The sequence below is a fragment of the Heterocephalus glaber genome, unplaced genomic scaffold, assembly GCF_053883595.1.
Source record: "Heterocephalus glaber isolate CG9 unplaced genomic scaffold, H.glaber_assembly_v1.0 deba00001481, whole genome shotgun sequence".
Taxonomy (NCBI): Eukaryota; Metazoa; Chordata; class Mammalia; order Rodentia; family Bathyergidae; genus Heterocephalus; species Heterocephalus glaber.
The window spans coordinates 58069870-58097662 of record NW_028258317.1 but is presented as its reverse complement, the minus strand read 5'-3'; the positions used below and the strand labels follow the sequence as shown (position 1 = coordinate 58097662).

Genomic DNA, 27793 nt, shown 5'->3' with positions numbered 1-27793 from the left:
CAGATTTAGGGTTTCTGTTTTAATATTGAGGATTTTATCCACTTCAATTTTAGTTTAGTGCATGGTGAAAGATATGGGTTTAGTTTTAATCTTCAGCATGTGCAAAGCCAGTTTTTCAGCACCATTTATCAAAGAGGCTATCTTTCTTCCAGTGAAGGTGTTTGGCCCCTTTGTTAAGATAAGGTGGCTGGGTGTGTTTGGAGTTGTTTCTGCATCTTCTTGTCTGTTCCATTGATCCTTGTGTCTGTTTTTTTCCAGTACCTTGCTGTTTTTATCACAGTAGCTTTGTAGTATAATTTCAAGTCTGCTTTGCCTTTGTTACCCAGAATTGCTTTTGCTATTCTGGGTCTCTTTTGGTTTCAAATGAATTTTAGGATTGTTTTCTCTAATTCTGGTGTTTTGATTGGGATTGCATTAAATCTGCATAACAATCTTGGAAGTATAACCATTTTCATTTTATTGGTTCTTCCTATCCAGGAGCAATGGATATCTTTCCATTTCCTGATATCTTCTTTGATCTCCTTTTTCAGAGTACTGTAATTCTCACTATTTGATTGATTTCTTGTTATTTCATTTTTTAGGATGGTATTATAGTGAAAGCTGTTGCTTTCCTAATTTCTCTGTCAGTATGTTTGTTATTTGTGTACAGGAATGCTATTGATATTTGAGTGTTGAGTGTATCCAGACACACTACTGAATTTGGTTATTATATCTAGAAGTCTTTCGGTGGAGTTTTTGGGGTCTTGTATGTAGAGTAGCATGTCATCTGAAAATAATCATAATTTAACTTCTTCTTTCTTATGCTTATTCCTTTTCTTTTTTCTCTTGTCTAATTGCTCTGGCTAATATTTCCAGAAGTATATTGAATAAGAGTAGTGACAGTGAACATGCTTGTTTTGTTCTTGATTTTAGAGTGAAAGCTTTCAGTTTTTTTCTATTTAGTATGATGTTGGCTGTTGGTTTGTTATAGATAGCTTTTATCAGATTGAGATAAAGATCACTTATTCCAATTTTCTGTAGAATTTTTTATCATGAATGGGTGTTGGACTTTGTCAAACACTTTTTCTGCATCTATTGAGATGATAATGTGGTTTTTGTCCTTGGCTCTGTTAATATAGTGTATTACATTTATTGATTTGCATACATTGAACCATCCCTGCATCCCTGGAATGGATCCTACTTGGTCCTGGTGTGTAATTTTCTTGATGATTTGCTACATTCTATTAGCCAGTATCTTATTGAGGATATCTGTGTCTATGTTCATTAGGGATACTGGCCTGTAGTTCTCTTTTTTTTGGTTGAATCCTTCCCTGGTTTTGGTATTAGGGTAATGCTTGCTTCCAGGAATGCATTTGGGAGTATTGTTTCCCTTTCAATTTTATTAAAGGGTTTGAGATGTAGCAGCATTAGATCTTCTCTGTATTTCTTGTAGAATTCAGCTGTGAATCTGTCAGGACCTGGGCTTTTCTTTGTTGGTAGGTTTTTTAATTACAACTTCAATTTCATTGACTAATATTGGGTTATTCAGAATGTTTATGTCTTCTTTGTTCAATTTTGGTGATTCATATGTATCTAGGAATCTATCCATTTTTTCTGTATTTTTAATTTTATCAGAATACAAGTTCTCAGTGTACATATTGATGATCTTCTGGATTTCTGAAGAATCTTTTGTGTTTTCTAGAAGCTTCAGGTTCAACATTAGGTAGTTTATTTGAGCTCACTCTGTTTTTCTGATATGAGAATTTACTGCTATAAATTCCCCTGTAAGACTGCTTTCATTGCATCTCATAAATTCTGGTATGTTGTATTGGCATCATCATTTAATTGGAGAAACTGTCTAATTTCTTTTTTAATTTTATCTGTGACCCATTGGTTGTTCAGGAGGGTGTTATTTAATTTCCACATGCTTATGAATTTTTTGTGCTTTATTCTGCCATTGATTTCCAATTTCATTGCACTATGTTCTGATAATATGCACAGGATAATTTCAATTCCTCTGCATTAACTTAAGCTTGTTCTAGGAGCTAGTACATGGTCTATTTTGGAGAATGTCCCATGTGCAGCCAAGAAGAATGTATATTCTGGTGTTGTAAGGAACATTTTGTGGCTATCTACTAGGTCCATTTGTTCAAAAAAAGTTTGGTTCAGTTTTGTTATTACTTTGTTGATTTTTTGTATAGTTGATCTGTCTGCTTATGACAGTGGGGTATTGAGGTTCCCTATTACAAATGTATTAGTGCTTGTTTGATTTTCTATCCATTAATATTTGTATTATACAGTTGGGTGCACTGGTATTTGGTGCATATATATTTATGATTGTTATCTCTTCCTGTTGGATTGTTCCTTTTACAAGGATGTAGTGACCTTCTTTGTCTCTCTTAATCAGTCTTGGCTTGAAATACCTTTGTGTGCAAATAGAATAGCTTTTTTTGAATGCTTTTTTTCCAGATTCCTGTTGCATAGAGTATTGTTTTCCATCCTTTGACTTTCAATCTATGAATTTCTTTTTCAATCAAATGTGTTTCTTGCATGCAGCATACTGGATCTTGCTTCTTGATCCATTCTGCTAATCTGTTTCTTTTGATTGATGAATTGAGACCATTAACATTGATGGTTATAACTGGTACGTATTGACTTATCTTTGTCATCTTATTTTATTTTCCTGCCCCCCCCCCATTTAATTACTTGCCTTTCCAGGTGGATTCATTTTGTTGGGGTTTATGAAGTTGTAGTTTTCCTTATCTCTTTCTTTCTAGAATGTCAAGCTGGAGGTTCTTTTCTTATAGGACTTGAAATAGTTCACTCCAAATTCTCCTTGACTTGAGGGTTTGTATTGAGAAGTCTCCTGTGATTCTGATGGGCTTTCCTGTATAAGTGATTTGTTTCTTTTCTCTAACAGCATTTAATATGTTTTTCTTGGGTTGAATTTCTGGAATCTTGACTATTATATGTCTTGGGGTAGATTTTTTTTATCATGGCTAATTGGAGTTCTATATGCCTCACTTATCTGTATGTCATTCTTTTCCATGCTTGAGAAGTTTTCTACTATTACTTCTGTGAACAGTTTTTTTTAATGTCATTTGTGGTATCTCCTGCTTTTTCATCAACTCTGATAAATCTTATGTTTTTTTTTGCATCATCAAGCAGCTGTTGTATTGATTTTTCATGATCCTTTGGTATTTTTAAGAAATCTTTCTCTTCATGATTGTTAACCACAGTCCTGTCTCTTTTATTTTTCTTCTTCACAATCCTGTCTTCTATATCTGATATTCTGTCCTCACAATGGTTGATTGTGCTGTGTATACTTTCAATAGAATTTTTAATCTCCTGGATATCTGTTTGAATCGATTTAATGGATTCCATTTTTTCCTGTGTTGGCTGTTCATGGTTTTCATCATTTTCCTAAGCTCCTCTTTTTTTTTTAATCTATAGTTGCTTGAGATTCACTAATCATGTTCTTCATTATGGTCACCATCTCTCTAGTTATTTGAGAAATTATTTCTGATTTGATTTTATTCTAGAGCCTCATTCATTTCTTTGTTACGTCTGCTGTTACCACTTCAGAGAGTCCAGGTGGGTGGCTTTCAAATTATTCCACCTCATTATCCCCTGGGTATGCCTTTCATGAGCTTGAAGTTTGAGGTTTCATCTTGCTTCCATGTCTTCTTATTCTCTATTTTTTTTAGTTTAATTCCTGGGTTGATGGTTGTAAATTGCTTATGGCAGGTAGCTTTTGGTAGTATCAAGAAGCCTTAGGAAATAACTACGTCTCAGAGATGTCTTCCAGGTGTAGCTGGCTTTTTGGTTTTGAGTCTGTTCCAAGATCCTATGTCTTTAATTTATTTGGGAGGAGAAATTGCTGCCTATTTGGCCTAGCCCCTGATTCTTTGGCACTGGCCTACAGCGTTGCTTATAAACTTTGGGTGGTCTCAATTGTGACATACCAGGGAGAACAATTGATTAGAATAATTATGTCACTTTGGCTAAAGTAGTGCAATCAGTAATAACAATAGTATCAAACATAGCCTAGCAAATGACAAATGGTGGTAAGTATTAATTTGCCACCTTTAATTGTATGAACTAGATTTGTCATTACATAAGAAAATCTAAAACAAATCAGAAAATTATATATAGTAAATATGCCCTCACTATAGTGATTTTACCCTCAGGGGAGAAAATTTAAAATGAGTTAGAGGAAAAAGTAGAGAAATAGAAGAAGAGAGAGATTAGAAGCAAGGGTAGAGGACAACGGAAGATTATGCAAATTTTGGGAAACTGGTGAAGAGGACAGGAGAGGACAAGACAGAAGGAAGAAATAAAAACAAGGACAGAACAAAACAACAACAAAAGAACTAGACAAATGTTCACATCCATATAAAAAGAAGAACAAACAAGAAAAAAGACAAGAAAAAGTAAGAAAAGAAAAAAAAAGTATCTACTTTAGGGTGTGTTGTTGTTCTCACTGGTAGACAGAGTGGGCTGACAAAGCCCAGATCCATGTTGATTAATTCCAGAAATCCAGCAAAAGATTTATGGTGCAGTAGTGGATAATACCAGCAAGCCTGCACCCTTAGTTTTATCGAAGTTCAGGCTGTTTTCTGACTGTAAGGCTTGAACTTGAGTTGTTCAGTTTGCAACATTTGTGTGTCTGCTGCTGGACTGAACTCAGTGTCTTGACCTTTTGCTGATTTGAACTCCACCCCACCTCACCTTGACACTGAGAGCCACTAGATGGAGCCAACCTGCATCTGCTGAGTTCAGAGGTCATTTTTCCCCTCTCCAAAATGGCGACCTGCCAATCGTCATCTCCTGGGGACATCTGAACCCAAAAAACTCATCAGCCACTTGCATCCACCACTCCATTCTACTGGTGCATTTCTCTGTGGAGGCCTCTGGGGTCACCAGTAGTCACCATGCATCTGCAAGTTCAAGGAACCGCTCCCATGCAGCAAGCCAGGGCTTAGGGAGAAAGCACTGCTTGCCACTCCTTCTTCTGCTTTGAGAGCCCTCTCTTCCCTGTCCTTATGGGCTTCAATTCTCACTTCAGATCCTTGCTGGGTCCTGGGGACCCACTTCCTTCTTTCCTCTCTTCCTTATGTTGCTGTATCCCAGTGTCTGGACACCAAATCTCAGAGAGGCTTTTCCCCTGCTCTTCACCACATTGCCATCTTCCAAGAATTCTTCACTTATTTTATTCTTTTTTTTTCTTCTGGTACTCAGAATTGAACTCAGGACCTTGTAGTTGCCAGACATTTATGGCATAACTGAGCTACATCCTTGGCCCACTTATTTTATTCTTAATATTTTAAATTTACATTTTTTTTCCCTTTCATGATCAGTTTGGCTACCAGTTTATCCCTTTTATTGATCTTCTCAAAGAACCAGTTCTTATTTCATTGTTTTTTTTCTAGATTTCTTGTCCAGTGATTTCTGCTCTTTAATATTTCCTTTGTTCTGTTTATTTTGAGTTTAATCTGCCCTTCTCTTCCTAGTTTGTTAAGATAGCAACTTTGATCACCGATTTGAGATTGTCTTTTTTTCTAATATAGGCATTGAGTACTATAACATTCCCTGTAAGCAGTGTTTTAGCTCAATCCTATAGCTTCTCATATGCTTTCAGTTTCATTCAGTGAATCTTTTTCTCTATGCTAGGAAGTCTTAGATCTGAATTAGCAGTTCTGCAAGAATTAGCTTCTTCTTGTCATGTTTTACTTTTTCTGTTTTACCCTTATTTTTCCAAATAATCATCAGGATGCTTTTAAAAAAAATACCAGAGCCCCCATTTTAGAAGGAGAAGCAGAAGTAGAGATAAGTATTGAGACAATTATGTAAAATTACCTTTAGGAAACGGAGGTAGTTTGATGAGGAAAGCTATTCTTTCAGGGTAAATGTCATGAGTTGTTGGAATCCTGAGAAATATGCATCTAAGATTTGTTTTTAGAGTAGTTCAAATGGCCAGAGTTCACCTAGGAATTGCATTGAGTTCAAGTACTCAACCTTGCATTTTTTTATTGCTTTGTGGTTTACCAACTTACCCAATTTGTTTTCTGTCCATGAGAAGTATATGTGACAGTCATATTATTAGGCACAGAGACCTATTAAATAATTTACCCAAGTTCATGTAGCTTCTAATTGATAGGGAATAAAATTCTAGTACAAGTGTTTTGCATCCAAATATTTTTGTTTTGTTTTCCTCTATACCAGTGATTCTCAAAATATAGTCTCTTACCAGCAGCATGAGCTTCTTGCTACGAGAGACTCAAACTTTCCCTCTTCCCGACCTACCAAGTAGAGATGTGAGGGTGGGTCCAGTGGTTTGAGGTTTTAACTAGGGCGATTTTGATGTACACCCAAGTCTAAGGATTCCTGCCCCACACCTTGATTCTTTTTTTTTTTTTTGGTACCGGGGATAGAACTTTTTTTTTTTTTTTGGTACCGGGTCCTTGCACTTGCACAGCAGGTGGCGAAACCACTGAGCTAAATCCCCGGCCCTACACCTTGATTCTTAATCATGACTGCAAAGAGAAGTTACAGGGGTGTAGTGTCCTGCCAGCCTGAGTGATGGGATTTGTCAGAATCCCAGGTGACTCTAACCTGCAGTCAGTGTTAACCACTACTCTATCCTGGTGCCTCTATTAATGTGACCCAGAGTGCTTTCAGATTAACATCGTGTGTCAACAAGTGACTTTCTCTCCAGGTCATAACAATCAACACCTGCTGTCAAAATGACCAATTGAATTCACGACTAGGAGAAAGTAACGTCTCAGAAGATGAGTGCAGGAAGAATTGGCTCACAGTGTCCAAGTTCAGCCAGATAAGTATGTACCAAGTCACAGTCTTAGGTTCCAAAATCCCAGGCAGAGTTTTCTTGGAGTATGGTCTTTGGAGCCTTGGTGATTCCTGTTCTTTTGAGAGGAGATGAGGGAGAGAAAAGGTGGCAAAGTCCTCTAGAAAAATAGTCTTTCTCTGTTTTAATTTTTATGAAGGGAGCAAAACTTCATTTGTTTAAGGGAGTAGTTATTAGGATAGAGAAAAGAAATATTAAGATTTAGGTAGTCTCTCATATTTTGAGTGTTGCGAGCTCATTTCATCTGATTTATTAGATGGGACAGTTTCTCTAATTTCATTTCTGCAACCCTGATATGGATCCCTATTCAGAATTCAGTGGCTTAAGTTAAGATTGGTTATTTGTACAACCCACATACAATGCTCATGAAATGTTTATTCCACAGACAAGTATTCTTAAGCTTGACATTTGAGAGAAGACACCTTACCAATTTGACATAAAAACTGTAAGCTAGTCATGGAATGTGAAATAAGCCTGGATAGGTAAGATGAAGACAGATTGTGAACAGAAATGAGCATAATAATCGGATCTTGGAACTTCTTTGTTTTGTTTGTTTTTTTTTTGAGACAGGGTCTCGCTATATAGCTCAGGTTGGTCTGAACTCATTATGTAGCCCAGGCTGGGTTCAAACTTGAGGTGATTTTTCTGCCTCAGCCTCCCAAGTGCTGGGATCACAGGCATGCATCACCAGTCTGGCAGAACTTGGAACTTTACCATTTTTATTTTTATTTTTTAAATTTATTTTTTTAATAGGAAAAATTTATTGAGAGAAAGAAAGCAAGCTTCTGTCTAAGAGAGACAGGAGGGGGACTGGAAAGTTGGTTGCCCCACTTTACCATTTTTAAAAAAGAAAAAATCAAGGAGTGATCAAGGAGTCATAAAGATTTAAAATTATTTAATACTAAAGAGACATTGTATTAAAGTTTATACTTTAGTACTTCCTCATGAGTAGACATTGTCTTAGAGTCTATGCTTTAATACTTCTTTATAAACCCTACTTGCCCTTACGGTCAGTGGTTCTCATCCGAAGGATGATTTTGCACATGCCGTTCTTGCTTTCTGCAGGGAACATTTATCAAGGTCTGGAGATATTTGTCACAATTAAAGCAGGGTGCTCTTGGCATCTAGTAGGTGAAGACCAAGGAGGCAGCCAAACATCCTACGATGTGTGAAATGCCCCCCACAACAAGGCATGTTCAAGCCCAAAATGTCAGTAAGGCAAATCCCATGCCTAGAGACAAGATTCTGGGGCAGTTATAAGTGTATCAACTTTGTTTTTAGGTGTCATATATTTCTCTTATATATTATGATTGTGTTTTTTATAAGTATAACCCATGTTGAGGTTACTATATGTCATTCTTACTTAAATTATTTAAGCTCTTTCTGTTGAATTTATTTATTTAATTTTGATACCAGGGATCGAACTCAGGACCTTGTGTTTGCCAGGTAGGCGTGGCACCACTGCACTATACCCCCCGGCCCTCTGCTGAATTTAAAACAGAGGAAGGTGCTGGTGTCAGAAGAGTTCTGGGAAAGAATCCCCTAAAGTCAGAAGGGCAGAGGAGAAGACAAGGCTGAGAAATAGGCTGGTCCTGAGTCCCCAGCTAATGTGAGTGGATAGCGAGACACAGGGTATTTCTCGAACCACATTTAGAGTTGAGAAGCAAACATTTTTTGTTTTTGTTCTTTTGTTTGTTTTTTTGAAATATGACTGAATTAAGAATTAATTGAAAAAAGAATTTCCCTGTCAGGTAGCTCTTTTAAACACAAAAGGTAAAGTTCTGAGGAAATTAATTGTGAAAAAGGAAAAAGATGTATTTAGCTTTTTTTGCGGACATTTTATTTTATTTTATTTTTTATTTTTTAATTTTTTTTGGTACCTGGGATCAAATTTGAGTCCTTGCGCTTGCGAGGCAGGTGCCAGAACCACTGAGCTAAATACCCGGCCCAAGACATTTTATTTTAATTATAGTGATGTGCTATTATGGAAACCATTTTGATCATAATTTTAGTATATTCCAATAGTTTTTTTACCCTTCTTGTATACTTTTTTCCTAGTACAAAATCATTAGGGGACTCATAAATACCTCACAAATAAATAAGTACATTAATTTTAATAATTAATATTATTTAAAATCAAAATTTAAAATAAAAATTGAATTTAAAGATTTAATTAAAATTATTAATATTATAATAAATAACTAATAAATAAATAACAAAATCATTAGTTAGAACTCAATAAATACTATTGTCAGAATTAATTCCACAAAATATTTATTACATCATTATTATGTGTCTATTATATGCGTCTACTATATGCAGGTACAAGGTACAATTATGTAGGTACAAGGTATGAAAAAGAATGACAATGTTTCTAATCATCTTTTTAAATAAAAGACTAAAAATTAAGCCTATTTGACAGAATTGTTTTTTAGCTTTGATTTGCTGTTGCTTAGCTTATGATGCTTGATGCCATTATTAAGGAAGGACTCTTAGCCATTTGTTACTAAAATTTTATATATTTTTAATAGAGAATGGGCTGTAGGATGCAGGAGAGAGTAAATGTAAAAACATTAACTATTAAATAATAGAAATAGAATATATAGCTTGCAATCATTTAAGAAAATAGGGCAAACTTGGTAAAACCTATTAAAAACAGAAAGAAAACTATCCAAGTTTAAATGAATGTACTGTGTTCAGATTTTTCTATTTGGGAACTGTGATTTAAATGTAACACATTTTCTAATTTTCTTCTTTTGTTTTTAAAACATGGTCTAGAACCTTATATATATCAAAAGATGAAAACCAAGGCAATTGAGCAACATGCTGTACCAGTCACTGATTACCTAAAGTGGTCTCAAGAGGTAAAAATATTTGGATCATTTTTATAAAAAACACTTGTCAACAAAACACTTCATTTGACTATTCATTTTACCTTTCTGCCCTTTACTTGGCTTCTGCCTTTCCCTGGTATTAAATTTAAATCTTTGTGTGAAACTTTACTCAGATGAATCCCTGCTTGACCTTTTTCAACCGTTGCCTATTATTTCATTCTTTGCTGTTCTTGTGCAACTTGATTATCTACCCAACATCCTGAGGACATCCAGCATGAAAGAGAAAGAATTCAGGACTTTTTGATACTGTTTTCAGTTATGAAAGTTGTCGTGTGGCAGAAAAATAGGATATTGTCAACATGCTTTTAAGAGGTAGATGTAGAGTCAGCTTGGAGAAGCTATTGAGAAACAGAGTTCAGCTCATAAAGAAAAGAAATTTTATCATTTAGAGCTTTCCAAGGATGGAATGATCTATTTCTTGAAGTAGGTTTCTGCCCAGTGTGGTTAGATAAGCCTGAGTTGAACAAATCTCTTCACCAACATAGTGGAGGACACTCAAGTCCTGCAGGTTGAAGGAGCCTCGGTGTTTGTCTAGTGCTCCAATTCTCCAGGTTTGTCATCTGTTTTGCTTACCATCTACAAGTCTGTGCCCTGGTTTAGGGCCGTCTGTCAAGTGGGATGTATGATCTAGTTAGAGGAACCCAGAAAACCTAATTTTGATCTTGGTTTGAATATTATCTGTTTGAACTTTGGAACTGTATAAACAGTATCAGTATGAACAACCTTAGATAGGCTTGTAGGAATAGAATCTGTGGAAGGTTTTGAAAGTAAAATGTGCTGGGCTTGGTGGCACATGTCTGTAATACCAGTACTCTGGGAGGCTGAGGCAGGAGTATATCAAATTTGAGCCCAGCCTGGGCAAATTAGCGACTTAGAGAGATCCTGTCTCAAAATTTAATCCCCAGTATATCCCCCCACCCAAAAAGTAGACTGTAAGAGGACTTGAAGGCAGTTGGAGGCAGAGATTTTACCACTTACTATGTTTCAAAACTATGGACATCAGTTAACCTGAGAACTTCATTAGCTATATCTCTATAATAGCTATATAACGTTATCTGTAAGAGATTATCCATCATGATCAACAAAGAAAACACTTACAGAAGTGCCTACACTGATGCCTGGAGTGTACTAGGTCTCCAGAAATATTTTTAGCTGAATAAATAGGAAATAGAATGAGGTAAATACCAGTGATATTACTTTAAATTATGATCCCTTGGAACAATAATTTGATGATAGGACATAATGGTGTGAAAATTGATGTTGCTGGTCAACATGGATCTTCTTTCCTTCCTTTATGTCATTAACTCATTTTGCATGTTTAGTCCTCTGTCTGTAAAAACTTTCATATATTATGTTTTCTCTTCTTTTTTTTGAGACCAGTTCTCTCTGGCCTTCGCTGACCTTGAGCTTGTGGCAATGCTCCTGCCTCAGCCTCCCGAGTGCTGCGATTACAGGCATGCGCCACCGTGCCTGGCCTATATTTTCTCTTCCGTGTGCCCATAAAAGTAGCTTCATTCTGTTAAAGTCCACCAACACACTGAACTAATCTGATACTGTGCTAACATTGTGCGTCTTTCCAGCTTGGGTTTGGTTTGTTTTTTTTTTTTTTTTAAAGAGAAAGTCTGAGCTAGAGGAAGGAGAGAGGTACCCTCTAAAGGGGGAGATTTGGAGACATGTTAGCTCGGGTGGGAACTTGCTGGGTGCCTGAGTGACACCTTTCCTTCCCCTAGGAGCTGAGGGAAAGCCCCCTGTGGGAGTCCAGGAGCCCCACCGCCACTAGGAGCTCCCTGTAAGTATTTCTAAGTCTCTTGTCAAGAGTGTCTGGGTTCTATTTTGCATCTGATGAGGAAGAAAGGGTTAATTTGGTCAGAAAAGGAAGAAAAAGGGTGTGTGTCAAATGAAGATATTCTTTTATTAGCAAGCATGAAAAAGAAATTATTCTCCAATTTTGCAGTTTCTGGGAACAAGATCTCTCACCCAAGTGCTTTTTAAGAATACTGTAACGAAACATGTATTCTGACAGCAAATTAAACATTTGCCTGTTCAATGTGAAAAGAACACACATTGAAATAGCGATCGTCATATCTTTTCAGATAGGTAAGACTGAGTTTGCTTCAAGAAGTAGAAATAAATCTGTCTGCCGAAAGAAAGGGATTTAAGACCTGATTATATTCTTCAGATTTAAAAACAATTCATTCTTCCACATTTTTCCCTTTTGGTGTATGAAGTTGCTGTTTTCTAGTTTTGGTTTTTCAGTAACACCCTAGTTGGCACAGCAGTAGCTCTGAGAGAGACGGAAACAGAGAGTGAGAGGGAGATGAGATAGACAGTTGTGTAGAGGACTCGCTTGACTGTAGAGTAGAATTGAGTGTCCTCCTGAGAGAAATAAAATTTGAAAGCCCGCCAAGCAGAGATAATTTCGTTTTATTTTTATTCTCCTGAAGAAACACAGGCTGGCCCCAAACTCTTGGGCTCAAGTGATCTTCCTGCCTCAGTCTCTCAAGTAGCTGATGACAGGCATGTGCCGTCTTGTCCGGCTGATGATTTCATTTTGTTGGTACTACTTTCTGTACTTTCCTAGTTGCATTATTAAACTAATATCCATACAGCCACAGGGGCAGAATTAGAAACTGTCTAGTCTGCAGAAGGGCCCGTTGACACAGAGCAGGTGGAAGGCAGCTTTCGGTGTGCACGCAGCTCCATCTGAGGTGGCCTTGTTCAAAGCTGTCATCATGGCCTCCATGCAAGCCTGCTTCCAGATTTAAAGGACACATGACTTTCTTCTCCCAAAGGTTCAGTAGTTTGTGCTCGTGCAGAGTAGTGGGTTATTGCAGCATGAAATTAAACAATAATTGTTCTTTCTTCCTCAAGGCCTTAAATACTGGAAATATTCTTTGAATGCATTTATTCAGACTTGCCTATGGCCACTTGTGCACTTGAGCAGGGCAAGTGACAATTTAAATAGAGCTAATCTCAGCCTGTGAACATTTAGGGGCCACGTGGGCTAATGAAACTGATTTGTAGTCTTGTCCAAGGACATTCACAGACTCATTTGTAGGCATCTGCTTTGCATAGTTCAGGAACCCGTTAGTTTAATTGATCAAGAACAACACAAACACAGTTAAATCTTGTATATGTTGTGTGATCACATAGCTAATTAAAAAACAACTACTTTTCAGTTAGCTTAGGGCATGTACAGAAAGTGACTTACATGCATATCTGGTGTTCATTTCTCTGTAAAAATAATTGTAGATTGATAAAAGTAAGGACAAGATGTGACTGCTATTTTATACATGTACATGCCTTTAGGATGTTTCAGTATGATTTATTTTCTTTTATCATTGAAAGATTTAAAGCGGGATTATCTAAGTGATTTTACTTTTTCCGTACAGGCTGAGAAGTTCAAATGGAGTTGACAGTAAGTTTTGAGATTTCAACATCTTTTTGTGTGTTGATTTTATTAATGATGATGTTCACTGCCTTGCTAAGGCTTTCATAGTTCTTGAACTTGTATTGCTGATTTTTACCTACTCTACTAAGTAGAAAATTCAGTAGAAAAGTAGAACACTGAATATCTCTTGCCAGATAAATCAGTACTGATTTGTGGTTTAAAGTTTTTTGATTTACCCATTTTTGACTGTGCTTTTTCCATTTTCTGTCTGAATGAGGATATAACCACTGAGCTCATTTCAGCTGCCCAACAATTCTTATGTAACTTTTCGCATATTGTTCACTAAGAGACATTCATAAGATTGTAGCCCATGGATGCCTTGTCCTCTATGGTTTCAATAGGACCCTATGCCCGAAATGACTAAGAGGGCATAGACCAATGCCTGGCTTATGGCAGGTGCTTAATAAATATGGGTTCAGTAAACACAGCTCCTTAAGTAGTAAAGCCAGGATTGAAACTCAGCTTTATCACAGTGAGATGCTCATATCCTTTAAATATTTCATGCCCTTTGTCTATAAAGATCCTACATTCCAGGTGGAATTAGTGTGTCCCATAAACCTCCATGTACATTTCTTGGCAAACTGTGTTATTATAGTTCATGTCTTTTTCTCTAATATATTGCATTTGCTTTTCTTTAGGGTGGAAATTTTATCTTATTCACATTTCTCATGAATAGCATGATTCAAAGAGGGAGATGAATGTATATGTATATGTAATATATAATTGAATGATTATTGAATGAATTCAGAAAGGAAGAGTCTTTTCTGCTTATCATAATTTTTGCCCTGTACTTCAAAAGGAAGTGGTATCTGATCCTTTCTGGATCTAGCATCAAGAAGCCAGAGAGATTTCTGAAATTGGGCTCATTATGCTGCTTACCCTACTAGGTATAAAGTAGTTGCCACCATGAGACTAAAGTTTCTCCACTTTAATTTTGATTTTATAAAATGGCAAAGCTGTTGCAAAGGATTTCTCTGGAGCCTTGTAATTTAGCACTGGAGCAGATGGAAGAGAAGGAGTTAAACTTGGAGGGAGATGTTCCTCTTGCTGTCCTTGTGTAGCCAAGCAAATCCCTTGCTACTGTATTATCCATCTCCTACTTGATTTCTTTTATACAGCTCTTAGTACATTTTGATCATTTTGTTGTTGTTTTAGGTCAGTGAAGTAGTCTGCTAATAACTTGGCATTAATAATACCTTTCTGTGGATACTGCATCTTGGTAGGGAGCTCGGAGAAGCATGCTTCTGGGATGTCATGAAGTGTGATGGGCAGCTGAGTGCCTTCTGCAACCCAGAGGTGTAATTGGTTCAGAGGAAATACATCTTGGAGGCTAATATTACCTGCCTTTCTTCAATTCCCTATATAAATATGTTTGGAGATATTACATTGATGATTGGAAGCTGTCAGGATACCATGCACAATAATATGGTTAAAGAATATTAGGCAAGCTTCTTCAAATACTGAGAAACCATTCTGATTAACCTGTTCAATAGTAACTTTGAAGGCAATATATTCATAAGCATGTATTTATCTCCAGCCATGTAATTAAAATGTCAATCTTATCTATAATTTCAGAGATCTCAGCATCCTTAAAAACCCCTCAAGAGCCTCATCACCATTATTCAGGTAGGAAGCATGTGTACATAGACAGGTCAACTGACCTAAATGTCTGTGATTCTGCATTTGTCAACAGAAACATTATTAAAGTCCATGTTCTTGATATGGCTCCCAACTTGGAAAATTGTTCACTCTCCTGGGAAGAACATTTAGTTTTCTCATCTTGACAATATCCCAAGAAAGAAAGCTGTCAGGATTTGTGAGTGTTTGGATTTAAACAGAAAAGTACATTGGCAGGTTCTAAATTGTGAAGAAGGATGACTTTGAGTCTTAAAAATTCCTTGCAAGTTCTAAGTCAGAGATCTTAAGTGTTTGAACTGAGGAAAAGACAGACCCCGAAGTAGTTGTTTAAGGGAGGGTTCTGTATCCTCCATGGGGCCTCAGTGAACATAGAACTGATTAGATGCCAGCTGCAGAGAACAAGTTCAGCAAAGATGTTATTAAACAAAGATATCAAGGGTCTTGACTCTCTTAAGCAACATCACTGACAGTGCTTCAGTTGTCTTTTTTCAGAGTGGGAATAATTGTACTTGCTCTTCCCAAGGAACAGTCTGCCAAAGAACTAGTTGAGAATTAAGAAGAAAACACGTTGAAATGCAAAGCAATATAACAACCTAGTGGACTTGTGCCAGGAGGTGGTTTCTTGGGAGTTGTTGCTCTCAACATTGGATGAGAAAATACATGGGCAAGGCTTTTAAACAGTCTAAAGCTTGGGACATAAAGTCAGACCTTATTGGTGTGATATTACTGTCCTAATCGCATCAGGGTCATTTGTTTAGGGTCCAGTAATAAGCTGCTTGATCTTGAATTCTTCCCAAGAGTGAATGGTGTTCCAGTGGATTCCAGCCTCCTCATTCCAGGCTCTTAATACTAGGTCTTTCAGTTTAGCAGTAATCTATTATTTTGACTCCAGCCGTCAGCTTAAGAAGGACTCTAGTGAGGACTACTGTAACTCATACTGACTCTGATGTGTTAGGATATGGCCCTCAACAGGAAAATGCAGATCACTTGCTCCTAATTAAAATTAGTCTTCAGTTCTCTCTGGGAAAAAAGAGGAGTGAACTGCTCAAGGTGACCAGTAGGTGTCCCCACAGTCCGTGTTGCTTTGGAAAAAGAAAACAAGAGGATGAAGACCATGGGTTAAAATGCGGTTTAAAGGAAACTTCCACACACACACGAGTTAGTATTGAGGAAAGTGGGAGGAGATAGTCCTTAAACTCCTATAAAATATTTCTACGATTGGGATATCCTTCTGGTTTAAAGCACAGTTTATATTTAAAACTGTATTATGGGTGATGTTTTTGGTAATGACAAAAATGAAAGGTATTTGAAATAAAATATTTTGGTATTATGTAAATATATTGAGGTGAGGTGCCTCTGTAGATTTAAGCCAGCGATGCAGACTTAAAATAATAATCTGTTTTTGTTTGCAGCCATTGAAAGGAATAATTTAATGAGGCTTTCTCAGACCATACCATTTACGCCAATCCAACTGTTTGGTGAGTAGCTTTTCTACCTTCTTGAGGTTATGCCAGGATGGGGAGGGGGGTGGTAACATCTGATTAAATCAAAGGAGAAACCATGTTGCATCATGTCACTTGAAAATTTCATTTTGACCGTGATTATAGCTTAGTGAGATTCATTTCCTAAAAAGGAATCCTGTTAATGCTTCGGCCAGCATTTGGGGTCAAAGCTTGACATTGTGGAAGTGCGATGTTTAACAAGCAGCATTTGGGAAGAAAGCAACAGTGCTGCATCTAGTATTCACTGACTGGAGGCTGGAAGTACATAAGAAAGAAAACAACAAACCAGCCATATATAGGACAAGCATAGAAGAAAGTGCTAGACATCACTGTGGTGAAAGCCAACAAGCATCTGAAGAGAAGTGCTTTGTATATTGCCTTTTATTTGTTTGTTTTGTTTTACATACACTAATTGCTCTTACTTCAGACTGTAAGTGTCGTTTTTTTTTAAAGGGTTGGAATAGAAAAGAAAAACAAGTTTGCATTAGCCAAGGCTACAAGAGTTTCTCCGTCCAACAGGATAAAGCTTGAGCCAACTGACAATATAACAAGGGTCCCTACACTGCCCTTGATCTCAGTTCTCCTCACACTGTTCAGAGGGAGAGAGACCAGGTTGGGTTCTGACTGTTAATGCAGATGCCTCCCCTTCCACTTGGCTCAGCAGTGGGTTTTGCAGATCAATAGCACTGCTCTAAATCCTCCAGGGACCAGAACTCCAGAGACCTTCAGTGGCAACATTTATCTTGGATACTAAGAATAAATATTTGAAAATATGTTACTCAGCATTTCCTAGATGTTTTGTTGGTAAGGAATTAGATACCTACTGGAGTAAGGGAATGGATTCCTTTCTTGGTACATCAGTATAGTGTTCACAGTAACAGGCACAAAACAAATAAACAACAACTGTTTGAAGCAAAGATGTAAAAAGAAAATGACACAACTTGAGTGGAAATTTTGCGTAGATTGTTAGTTCTGATATGAAGCATTAACAGCGTATTGATGGAGTCTACTTCAATAAAAATTCCTCTCAATCCTGTAGCCTAAAAGTGGAGGTGTATAGCAATTAAGTAATGTTTTGTGTCCAAAATCTTTTCAGTGGGATTGAGTTTGTACCTGAGTTCTAGTTCATTTTAGCCACATTAACATACTTAATCTCTACAACAGCCTAATGAAATATCATTTTCATCTTCATTTTACTAATGAGGAAGTTGAGGATTTAACTAATTAACCCAAAAGCACAAGAAAGGAAGCAGAAGTTGTGGGCTATGAGAATTGGTACTGTCTGACTCCAACTTTATACTAAAAGGATGCATTCTCAGTGGGGCAGTATCACAACAAAAGGAGAAGCAAAACAAAAAATCAAAGCCAAAGGGAACCTTTTTATTTTTCATTCATTAAGGATAGGTATATACATAGTCCAACATAGATATATAGGATATATATTTTTTATATTAAATTCTTTTATTGGTACATTGTAGGTATACAACACAATTACATTTCTCATTGGGAATTGTACCTTTACATAATGCATCTTGGTTCTTATTTTTTCCCCATTCCTAGCCCTCCCTTCACGCCCTCCACCCTTCCCTATTTACAAAGACTTTATTTCCATTTTTTCCATTTCTCATCATTTTTCCTTTCCCTTCTTTCCTTTCCCCTGCCTCTCCCACTACCCCTACCCCTTTGGACCTTTTCTTCCTATTTTGCATTATCGATTATTCATTCTAATCATTGGTACATTTTAGGTATGCAATGTAATGACATTCATCATTGGAAATTTGCACCTTTACATAATCTCTCTTGGTTCTTATTTTTCACCCTTGCCCAGCCCTCCATTCAACCCCTCCATTCCTCCCTATTTACAAAGATTTTGTTCCTATTTTTCCATTTTCTCATATTAATCCCATTCCCTTCTATTCTTTCCCCTAGCCCTCCCACTTCCTTCCCCTTTGCCCCTTTTCTTCCTATTTCACATTAGCTATTATACATTTAGTTCTTATTTACACTTTCAGTTTCTCACACCAGAGAAACTATTCAGAATTTATTCATGTGTGTCCTATTTATTTCACTTAAGAGTATCACCTCAATATGCATCCACTTAGCTATAAATGTCTCTAATTTTATGGCTGAGTAGTACTCCATTTTATAAAAAAACCCCCACATTTTCTTGATCCAGTCTCCAGTTGATGGGCATTTGGGCTGTTTCCAAGTTTTAGGTATCACAAACTGGGCTGCTATGAACATGGGTGCACATATATCACTGTGGTATGATTTTTTTAATTCTTTGGGGAAGATCCCCAGCAGTGAAATAGCAGGGTCAAATGGGACTTCCAGTCCTAGTTCTTTGAGGTATCTCCATACTGATTTCCACAGTGGTTGCACCAGTTTACAATCCCACTAGCAATGGAGCAGGGTTTCTCTTTCTCCACAGCCCTGCCAGCATTTGTTATTGGTTGATTTCATGATAGCAGCCATTCTTTCTGGAGTGAAGTGGAAACTCAGCATTGTTTTCATTTGCATTTCTCCAATGACCAGTGATGTTGAACATTTTTTCATGTATTTATTTGCTATTTCTACTTCTTTGTCTGAGAAATGTCTGTTCATTTCAGATGCCCATTTTTGGATTGGGTCTTTAAATTTGGGAGGTCTGATCTTTTTAAGTTCTTTATAGATTTGAGCTAGTAGACCTTTGTCTGAAGAAAAGCAGGTGAAGATTTTTTCCCACATTGTGGGTTGTCTCTTCACACTGCTGGTGGTTTCTCTTGCTGTGCAGAAGCCTTTTAATAAGAAGAGATCCCACTTGTTGATTGTTTGTGCTAGTTCATGGGCAACTGAGGTTTTGTTCATAAAATCTTTTCCTACACTGATGTCTTCAAAGGTTCTACCTAACCTCTGTTCCAACTGGTTCAGAGTTTCTATGTTAATATTTAGATCTTTAACCCATTTTGATTTTAGTTTGGTGCATAGGGAGAGATTCAGGTCTAGTTTTAATCTTTGGCAAGTTGAAGCCCAAGTTTTCCAGCACCATTTATTAAAGAGGCTATCTTTCCTCCAGGAAGGGTGTTTGGCTCCTTTATTGAAGATGAGATGGCTGAGTTTGTCTGGTGTTGTTTCTGCATCTTCTAATCTGTTCCACTGGTCCTAAGGTCTGTTTCTTTGCCAGTACCATGCTGTTTGTATCACAGTAGCTTTGTAGTATAGTTGCAGTTTGGGGATTGTGATACTCCCTGCCATGTCTCTGTTACCTAGAAATGCTTTTGCCATTCTGGGTCTCTTCTTGTTCCAGATGAATTTTTGGATTGTTTTCTCAAGGTCTATGAAGTATGCTGCTGGGATCTCAACTGGAATTGCATTAAATCTATATAGCAGTTTTTGAAGTATGGCCATTTTCACTCTATTAATCCTTCCTCCCCAGGAGCAGGGGATGCCTGTCCATTTTCTGATATCATCTTCAATCTCTCTTTTCAGAGTGCCATAGTTTTCAGAGAGGAGGTCTTTGATTTCTTTCGTTAGGTTGATTCCTAGGTATTTCAGTTTTTTGGATGCTATTGTGAAAGGAATTATTTGCCCTATTTCTCTCTCAGTGAGTCTGTCATGTGTGTAGAGGAAAGCTATTGATTTTTGTGTGTTAACCTTTTAATGAGCTACTTGACTGAATTTGGTTATTAAGTCTAGAAGACTTTTGGTGGAGTTCTTGGGGTCTTCTATATAGAGTACATGTCATCTGCAAATAATGACAATCTGACTTCTTCATTACCTATCTTTATTCCTTTTATTTCTTTCTCTTGTCTAATTGCCATGGCTAATGTTTCCAGAACTATATTGAACAAGAGTGGTGATAGTGGACATCCTTGTCTTGTTCCTGATTTGAGTGTGAAGGATTTCAGTTTTTGGTCATTTAGTATGATATTGGCTGTTGGTTTTTTATAGATGGCTTCTATCAGTTTGAGGTAGAGACCATCTATTCCAATTGTTTGTAGGGTTTTTATCATAAATGCATGTTGTATTTTGTCAAATGCTTTTTCTGCATCTATGGAGATAATCATATGGTTTTTGTCTTTGGCTCTATTGATATAGTAAGTTACATTGATTGATTTGCATATGTTGAACCATCCCTGCATCCCTGGTATGAATCCCACTTGACCAGGGTGTATGATCTTCTTGATGATCTTCTGCATTCTGTTTGCCAGTATCTTATTAAGGATTTTTGCATCTATGTTCATTAGTGAGATTGGCCTATAGTTCTCCTTTTTGGTTGGATCTTTCTCTGCTTTGGGGATCAAGGTGATGCTTGATTCCAGGAATGAATTTGGGAGTATTGCTTCCCTTTCAATTTCATTGAAGAGTTGAAACAGTAGTGGCAGCAGTTCCTCTCTAATTGTCTTGTACAATTCAGCAGTGAAGCCATCAGGGCCTGGGCTTTTCTTAGTGGATAAGTTTTTAATTACCTTTTCAATTTCATTGTTTGATATTGGGTTGTTCAGAATTTTTAGGTCTTCTTCATTCAACTTTGGTACTTCATATGTATCTAGGATTCTGTCCATTTCTCCTGTGTTGTCCATCTTATTGGCGTATAGGTTCTGGAAGTAGGTATTGATGATCCTCTGGATTTCTGCTGGGTGTGTTGTAATTTCACCCTTTTCATTCCTAATTGCATGGATTTGGGCCTTTTCTTTCCTTTTTCTGACAAGGTTGGCTAAAGGTTTGTCAATTTTGTTGATTCTTTCGAAGAACCAACTCTTCTTCATTGATTTTTTTGTGTCATTCTCTTAGTCTCCATTGCATTGATTTCTCCTCTGATCTTTATAATTTCCTCCCTTGTATGAGCTTTGGGGTTGTCCTGCTCTTCTTTTTCTAGAAGCTTGAGGTGCAACATCAGGTTGTTTAATTTTGATCGTTCTGTTTTCCTAATATGCGTATTCACTGCTATGAATTTCCCTCATAAGACTGCTTTCATTGTGTCCCATAGATTCTGATAGGTTGTATTGTCATTGTCATTTAATTGAAGGAACTGTCTGATTTCTTCTTTAATTTCCTCTGTGACCCATTGGTTATTCAGAGGTGTGCTGTTCAATTTCCACGTGTTTATGAAATTTTTTGAGTATCTTTTGCTATGGATCTCCAATTTCATCACACTATGGTCTGATAATATACAGGGGATAACTTCAGTTCCTTTGCACTTACTTAAACATGTTCTATGTGTGAGTATGTGGTCTATTTTGGAGAATGACCCATGTGCAGCTGAGAAGAATGTATATTCTGATTTTGTGGGGTGGAAGACTCTGTAAACATCTGTTAAGTTCATTTGTTCAAGAGTTCGATTGAGTTCTAGTATTTCATTACTTATTTTTAGTCTAGTTGATCTATCTATTTGTGACAGTGGGGTGTTGAGGTCCCCCACTACAATTGAATTAGTGCATATATGACTTTTCATATCCGTTAGCATTTGTTTTATATAGTTGGGTGCACTAGCGTTTGGTGCATAGATATTTATGATTGTCATGTCTTCCTGTTGGATTGTTCCCTTTACAAGGATGTAGTGTCCTTCTTCGTCTCTCTTAATCAGTGTTGGTTTGAAATCTACTTGATCTGCAAAGAGGATAGCTACTCCTGGTTTTTTTCGGGTTCCTTTTGCATGGAGTATTGTTTTCCACCCTTTAACTTTCAGTCTATGAGTTTCCTTTTGAATGAAGTGTGTTTCTTGTTTGCAGCATATTGTTGGATTTTCCTTCTTGACCCATTCTACCATTCTATTTCTTTTGATTGGTGAATTGAGACCATTAACTTTGATGGTTATAACTGAAACGTATTGACTTGTCATTGCCATGTCTTTTTCTTTTTGTTGGGTTCTCCCCCTTTCCATTTAATTTCTTGTCATGCCAGAAGGGTTCATTCTGCTTTGCTTCCTGGGGTTGTGATCGTCAATGTCTGTTCCTAGGATATTGTGTCAAATTCTTTGGAGTGTTGGTTTGGTATTCACGAAGTTCCTAAGGAGCTCTTTGTCATGAAAGTATCTTATTTCTCCATCCATTTTGAAAGATAGTTTTGCAGGGTACATCAGTCTGGGTTGGAGGCTGTTTTCTTTTAGGGCTTGGAATATGTCACCCCAAGCTCTTCTTGCCTTGATGTTTTGTGTTGAGAAGTGTGCTGTGATTCTGATGGGCTTTCCTTTGTATGTGATTTGTTTCTTTTCTCTGACTGCTTGTAGAACTTTGTTCTTCTGTCGTGTTTCTGGAATCTTAACAATTATATGACTATGTGTAGATTTTTTTTTGATCAAGGCTTTTTGGAGTCCTATATGCCTCACTTATCTGCATGTAAAGCTCTTTTCTGCTGCTTGGGAAGTTTTCTGCCATTATTTCTGTGAAGAGATTTTTTATGTCATCTCCACTCTCTCCTGGTTCTTCATTGAGCCCAATCAATCTTACGTTATTCTTCTTTGCATCATCTAGCAGCTTCTGGATTGATTTCTCATGTTCCCTTATAATTTTGAAGCAATTTTTCTTTTCCTGGTCACTAATTGCAACCTTATCTTCTATATCTGAAATTCTGTCCTCACATTGGCTCATTCTGCTGTGTAGACTTTCAATGGAGTTTTCCATGTCCTGGAAATCTATTTGCATCTGTTTTATGGATTCCATTTGTTTCTCATGTTGGGATTCCATCATATTCCTGAGCTCCTCTCTAGATTTATTAATCATGTCTTGCACTAGGGGAACAATTTCTCCTGTTATCTGAGAAATTATTTCTGATTTCATTTTTTCCAGATCTCCTTTTGTTGCCAGTTCAGTGGGTCCAGGTGGTTGAGTATCAGAGTGTTCCATCTCATTTCCCTTTGGGGTTGCTGTAGGTGATCTGGAAGTCTGGTTTTGAGACTTATTTATGTGTTTTCTCATTTTGACTGGGGCAGGGGGCTGTTAGCGCCTACACGGATTACCTCCTCTGAGCTGGGAGAGATGACACAGTGGCCGGGAGCAGCAGTAGGGATGGTGACCCAAAAGCCCTTTCCTGTGGACTGGGAGCAGCAGGAGGGATGATGGCCAGGAAGACCCTTCCCCTGAACCAGGAGCAGTTGGATGGTGGCTCAGAAGCCCCTACCTCTGGGCCAGGAGCAGTGAGACAGAAGGTGGCCCAAAAGCCCTTTCCTCTGGGCTGGGAGCAGCAGGAGGGATGGTGACCAGGAAGCCCCTTCCTCTGGACCAGGAGCAGTGGGAAGGTGGCTCAGAAGCCCCTACCTCTGGGCTGGGAACAGTGGGACTCAGTACCTTGGTCTGGTGGTCTGATGTCCTCTGCATCTTTGTAGTGTGGAACCAGGTGGCTGCCTGTCTGCAGTGGGGTGATTCAGCATCTTCCACATGACTCGGGACCTTGGTAGGGTGTGGGCAGACCTGCCTGTCTGCAGCTGGCTGATTCAGCATGTTCTGTGCGACTCAGGATTTCAGTAAGGCTTGCAGAGACCTGCCTGTCTGCAGCGGGGTGATTCAGCATCCTATATAGGATATTTTTAATATGAATATGTCATGGGAAGAGCATTTAGAAAAAATGCCTAATAAGGCTCATTAGGGGGATGGTACTGCATAACTCTAGGTTAATTTGTCTTCTTAGAAATATTTACCTTTAACAAAAGAGTCATTTCCTTTTTGTTTTGATATTGTTTTTGTCCAGGTACAATCAATTGTAGGAATAATTTAATTCTTGGATGCCGTCTAATACTTCATCTCTTTAGCCTCTCTCTACCTTTACTAGATATTAAATATCATGATCCGTGTATTTTGCTCTAGTCCCTGATAGTTCCATTCTCCTCTGATCTTGGAGACAACTGAATTTATTTGGAGCACATAATCAGGTCTTCCCCATCCCAGGCCTGCTGATCTCACTGACCTCCACGCCTTCACTTCCTTCTGCAGCGGGAGAAGAAGTGACTATCTACAGGCTGGAGGAGAGCTCCCCTTTGAACCTTGACAAAAGCATGTCCTCTTGGTCCCAGCATGGGAGAGCTGCGATGATCCAGGTGCTGTCCCAAGAGGAAATAGACGGAGGCCTCCGAAAAGCCATGAGAGTCATCAGCACTTGGTCCGAGGACGACGTTCTTAAGCCAGGACAGGTTTTCATTGTGAAGTCCTTTCTCCCTGAGGTGGTGCAGACTTGGCATGAAATCTTCCAGGAGAGTACGGTGCTTCATCTTTGCCTTCGGGTAAGCCAGGAACTCAGAGACCCAGAGCCCAAATGGACAGTCCAAGAAAGGAGATTTGGCTATATCTTTATCCAAGACCATGATATTTAATTATGATTTGAAGATGGGTTTTGTTATTTTTTGTTCTGTAGGACCTATGGTTTTGGAGTAGGGAGTGGTGGAAGCCAAATAAAGATAAAAACCACATTAAGGCAACCTTCAGTAATTGTTAAGTATGTGTTACTCAACCAATACTTTTATTGGTGCTCTTCACTTTGTAGGAAATTCAACAACAAAGAGCTGCTCAAAAGCTAATCTATACCTTCAACCACGTGAAACCACAAACCATTCCTTACACACCGCGGTAAGGAAATCTTGGCAATCTGGCTTTTCGTTTTAAGTAGAAATTCCTATTAAACTTTCTCAGCCCATTAGTCATGAGGAATATAAGACCCATGGGAAAGTTATTGATGATCTTATTTTGGGGTCTTCCTTCCATAGTTATAGAGACTGATAAAAAGGGAATTAGATGTCCCAGAGGTACCTTGGCTTAAATTATTGAACTTATATGATTGGATAAAGCCCAGGTGGATGCCATGACTGATATTTCAATTTTGCCAAACAGACAGACCTTGGGAGAGAATATTCTGGCAGAGAATATTTTTATATTTTTATTTTAAACACCCACCCCAACATTAGTATTTTAAAGAAATTGGAAACTTTTTAAGAATGAGCTCTTCTTTCTTTCACTTGGGTGTTTCCGTACACGTTCATTTGTCAAGGCAGATCATACTTTGGTGCTGAGGACTTAGAGGAAGCTTTATTATTTTATTTACAAGAAACTTTATAAAGCATGGCAAGAAAAGTAGGGTCCAGTACTCATAAAAGAGTTGGAAAGTTTTCTCAAAGAGAAGCGGGGAGAGTAAGCATGGGAAAAACTCTTCCTATATATTCACTCCTTCTCATAGGATGGGTAAATGCATCAGGGAAATGTAGGGTCAGAGTTAGGTGGTCTGTCTTGTTGCTGACTGTTCTGTAAGGCAAGTACCACATTTGCTGTCATGAGAAGGATCAATGGCCTCTGTTTCACTCAAGGTTCCTGGAAGTTTTCTTAATCTACTGCCATTCAGCTAACCAGTGGTTGACCATTGAGAAGTATATGACGGGGGAGTTCCGGAAGTACAACAACAACAATGGAGATGAAATTGCCCCCAGCAACACCTTGGAAGAGCTGATGTTGGCTTTCTCTCATTGGACCTATGAGTATACGAGGGGAGAACTGCTGGTTTTAGATTTGCAAGGTAATTGATGACATAGGACTTGACACAAGCATGAGGCAAAGTTCAAAGAGATCTTGCAAGAACCAGGATGGCAATATATAGAGTTGTTCTGTTTTGCTTTGAAGGGAGGTGGAGACATTCAGAACAGAGACATTGTATACTAATGATCACAAGTACCTGCTATGTTGTTTCCTTCTCAGTTGAGGGAGAGATATATGCAGATGATTAAAGTTTAAAAACATCTAAAATGTTCAACTACATGGAGAATGATTTTTGTACCAATATTTTTTTACACTTCCTGGCTTTGCCTCAATCTTATGTTCACAATAAAACTTAGGCATACATATATACAAATAGGAAAGTTTAAATTCTGGATATTTTCTGTGATTTTGAGTTTATTGCTTTAGCCATTTATAATTTAGCTTGCCCTCTTTGATGTGTCCCTTGCCATGACAGTTCATGAAAGTACACATTCTGTCTGAGAGAGGTGACACATTCCTACTTAATGAAAGCCTTTGATCAGTGCATCGCCCCACTACTGGTATACCTACCATGTGACTTATAATCCTGCAGCACAGAGTATCTCCAGAAGGATTTCCTTGCAGGGACAGAACAAAATATGTATTAAGGTTAAAGTTGAGTCCTTGGGCTCACTGACTGGCTTTGGTTTGAAATAAGGGATTTAGCCCAGGAACTTTCATAGAAGTTATCTCATTTAATCCCAGAAACCACACCTTGAGGAAGATATTCTGGAGAATTTAGGCCTAGAAAGTTTAACTAAGCTGCCCAGGGGTGCACAGCTACTTAACACAGAGCCAGGAGACAGACATAAGCTGGTTTGGCTAGCTATGTTCTTTTCTTTTCAATGTACTGTCTTTCATTTCCATAAGAGTTTCATACCTAGAGGACACAACCATCTTATGGCTCATTAAAACAACTTGGCCTTTTTTCTTGTCCTCTTTGACTGGCTCAGCTCTCCAGTTCTGGGATTCTATGCTGAAAGTCAGGACTGGAGGTTAGGGAATGTTGAGATAGACAGTCTTGGGACATCAAGGGCAATGTCCAGGAAGATTCAAAATCACTTTGAAATTTGTCATATGCTCAAGGATATATACCATATGTACTTTTTAAACTACATGTACATGCTATGTCCTTTGAGATTTCTGTTGTTCACAGGGTTGGATTATATTTCTAACCCTCAAACACAATATTTTAGGAAGCAATATAAACAAAATTGAATCAACCAACGTGATTCAGCTTTTTAAGTCAGCAAAGACTGGATCCATATCAACCCTGAGTGTGGATCCTGAAGGCATCTGTTTTTGTAGCTGCAGTTGGAGAAGACTGATTGCTTTCATCTGTACTTGACTGTTTGTGCTTTCAGTTTGGGGTGGAGTTGTTTAAAAAGCGAAAAACAGAAACAACAAAACAATCAAAGAAAAACGTTAAGGAATTAATGATGACTCTTCAGTGTGTTTTGTATTCCACTTGAATAGGTTTTTGTTTAATGATATTTATGTTTGGGGATTTTTATGTCTCTTAGTAATCCAAAGTGACATTAAACAGAACAAATGCTGCACTGAGAGTCTTGGGGGAAAATGAATTAACTTTATTCTTTTTCTGAGCAATTATGTGGATTGCAGAAATAGGCTACTCAAAATAAATTACGTCAAAATATTGACCTTCAAAGAAGGGAAGAGTGGACATCATAGAATGAACATGATGAAATTTGAGGTACTTATCAGAGAGATTTGGCTAGTTGGTTGGGCCTGAATTTATGGTAAAACATGAACCTTATAATAATAATTATGAACAGTTATACTACCACTAGCCCTAGTAGTTAACATTTACTAATCACGGAGGTACCTTGGTCCCTGAACTTAATTCTTTCTGTGATTCTGATCTCAGGATTCATTCCACTTGGAAAGAACTGAGTTTGTGAACCAAGGTCCCACTGTACTTATTTTGGCTAAAGGCAAAATAGCTAGGCATTTGGCTAAAGGATAGT

General features: G+C 37.8%; 1 protein-coding gene across 8 annotated transcripts in view; it reads left to right on the top strand.

Annotated features, from left to right (window-relative positions):
• The window catches only part of Trpm6 (transient receptor potential cation channel subfamily M member 6), a 223161-nt gene that overhangs the window by 182831 nt on the left and 12537 nt on the right, over positions 1-27793 (top strand). For all 8 annotated transcript variants that reach the window (XM_087184111.1, XM_087184117.1, XM_087184110.1 and 5 more), the window contains 9 exons: positions 6698-6818; positions 9626-9711; positions 11472-11530; positions 13134-13159; positions 14768-14818; positions 16243-16308; positions 24240-24526; positions 24787-24869; positions 25601-25806. In XM_087184111.1, coding sequence (XP_087040237.1) covers positions 6698-6818; positions 9626-9711; positions 11472-11530; positions 13134-13159; positions 14768-14818; positions 16243-16308; positions 24240-24526; positions 24787-24869; positions 25601-25806 — 985 coding nt within the window. The remainder of the gene's footprint in view (positions 1-6697; positions 6819-9625; positions 9712-11471; positions 11531-13133; positions 13160-14767; positions 14819-16242; positions 16309-24239; positions 24527-24786; positions 24870-25600; positions 25807-27793) is intronic.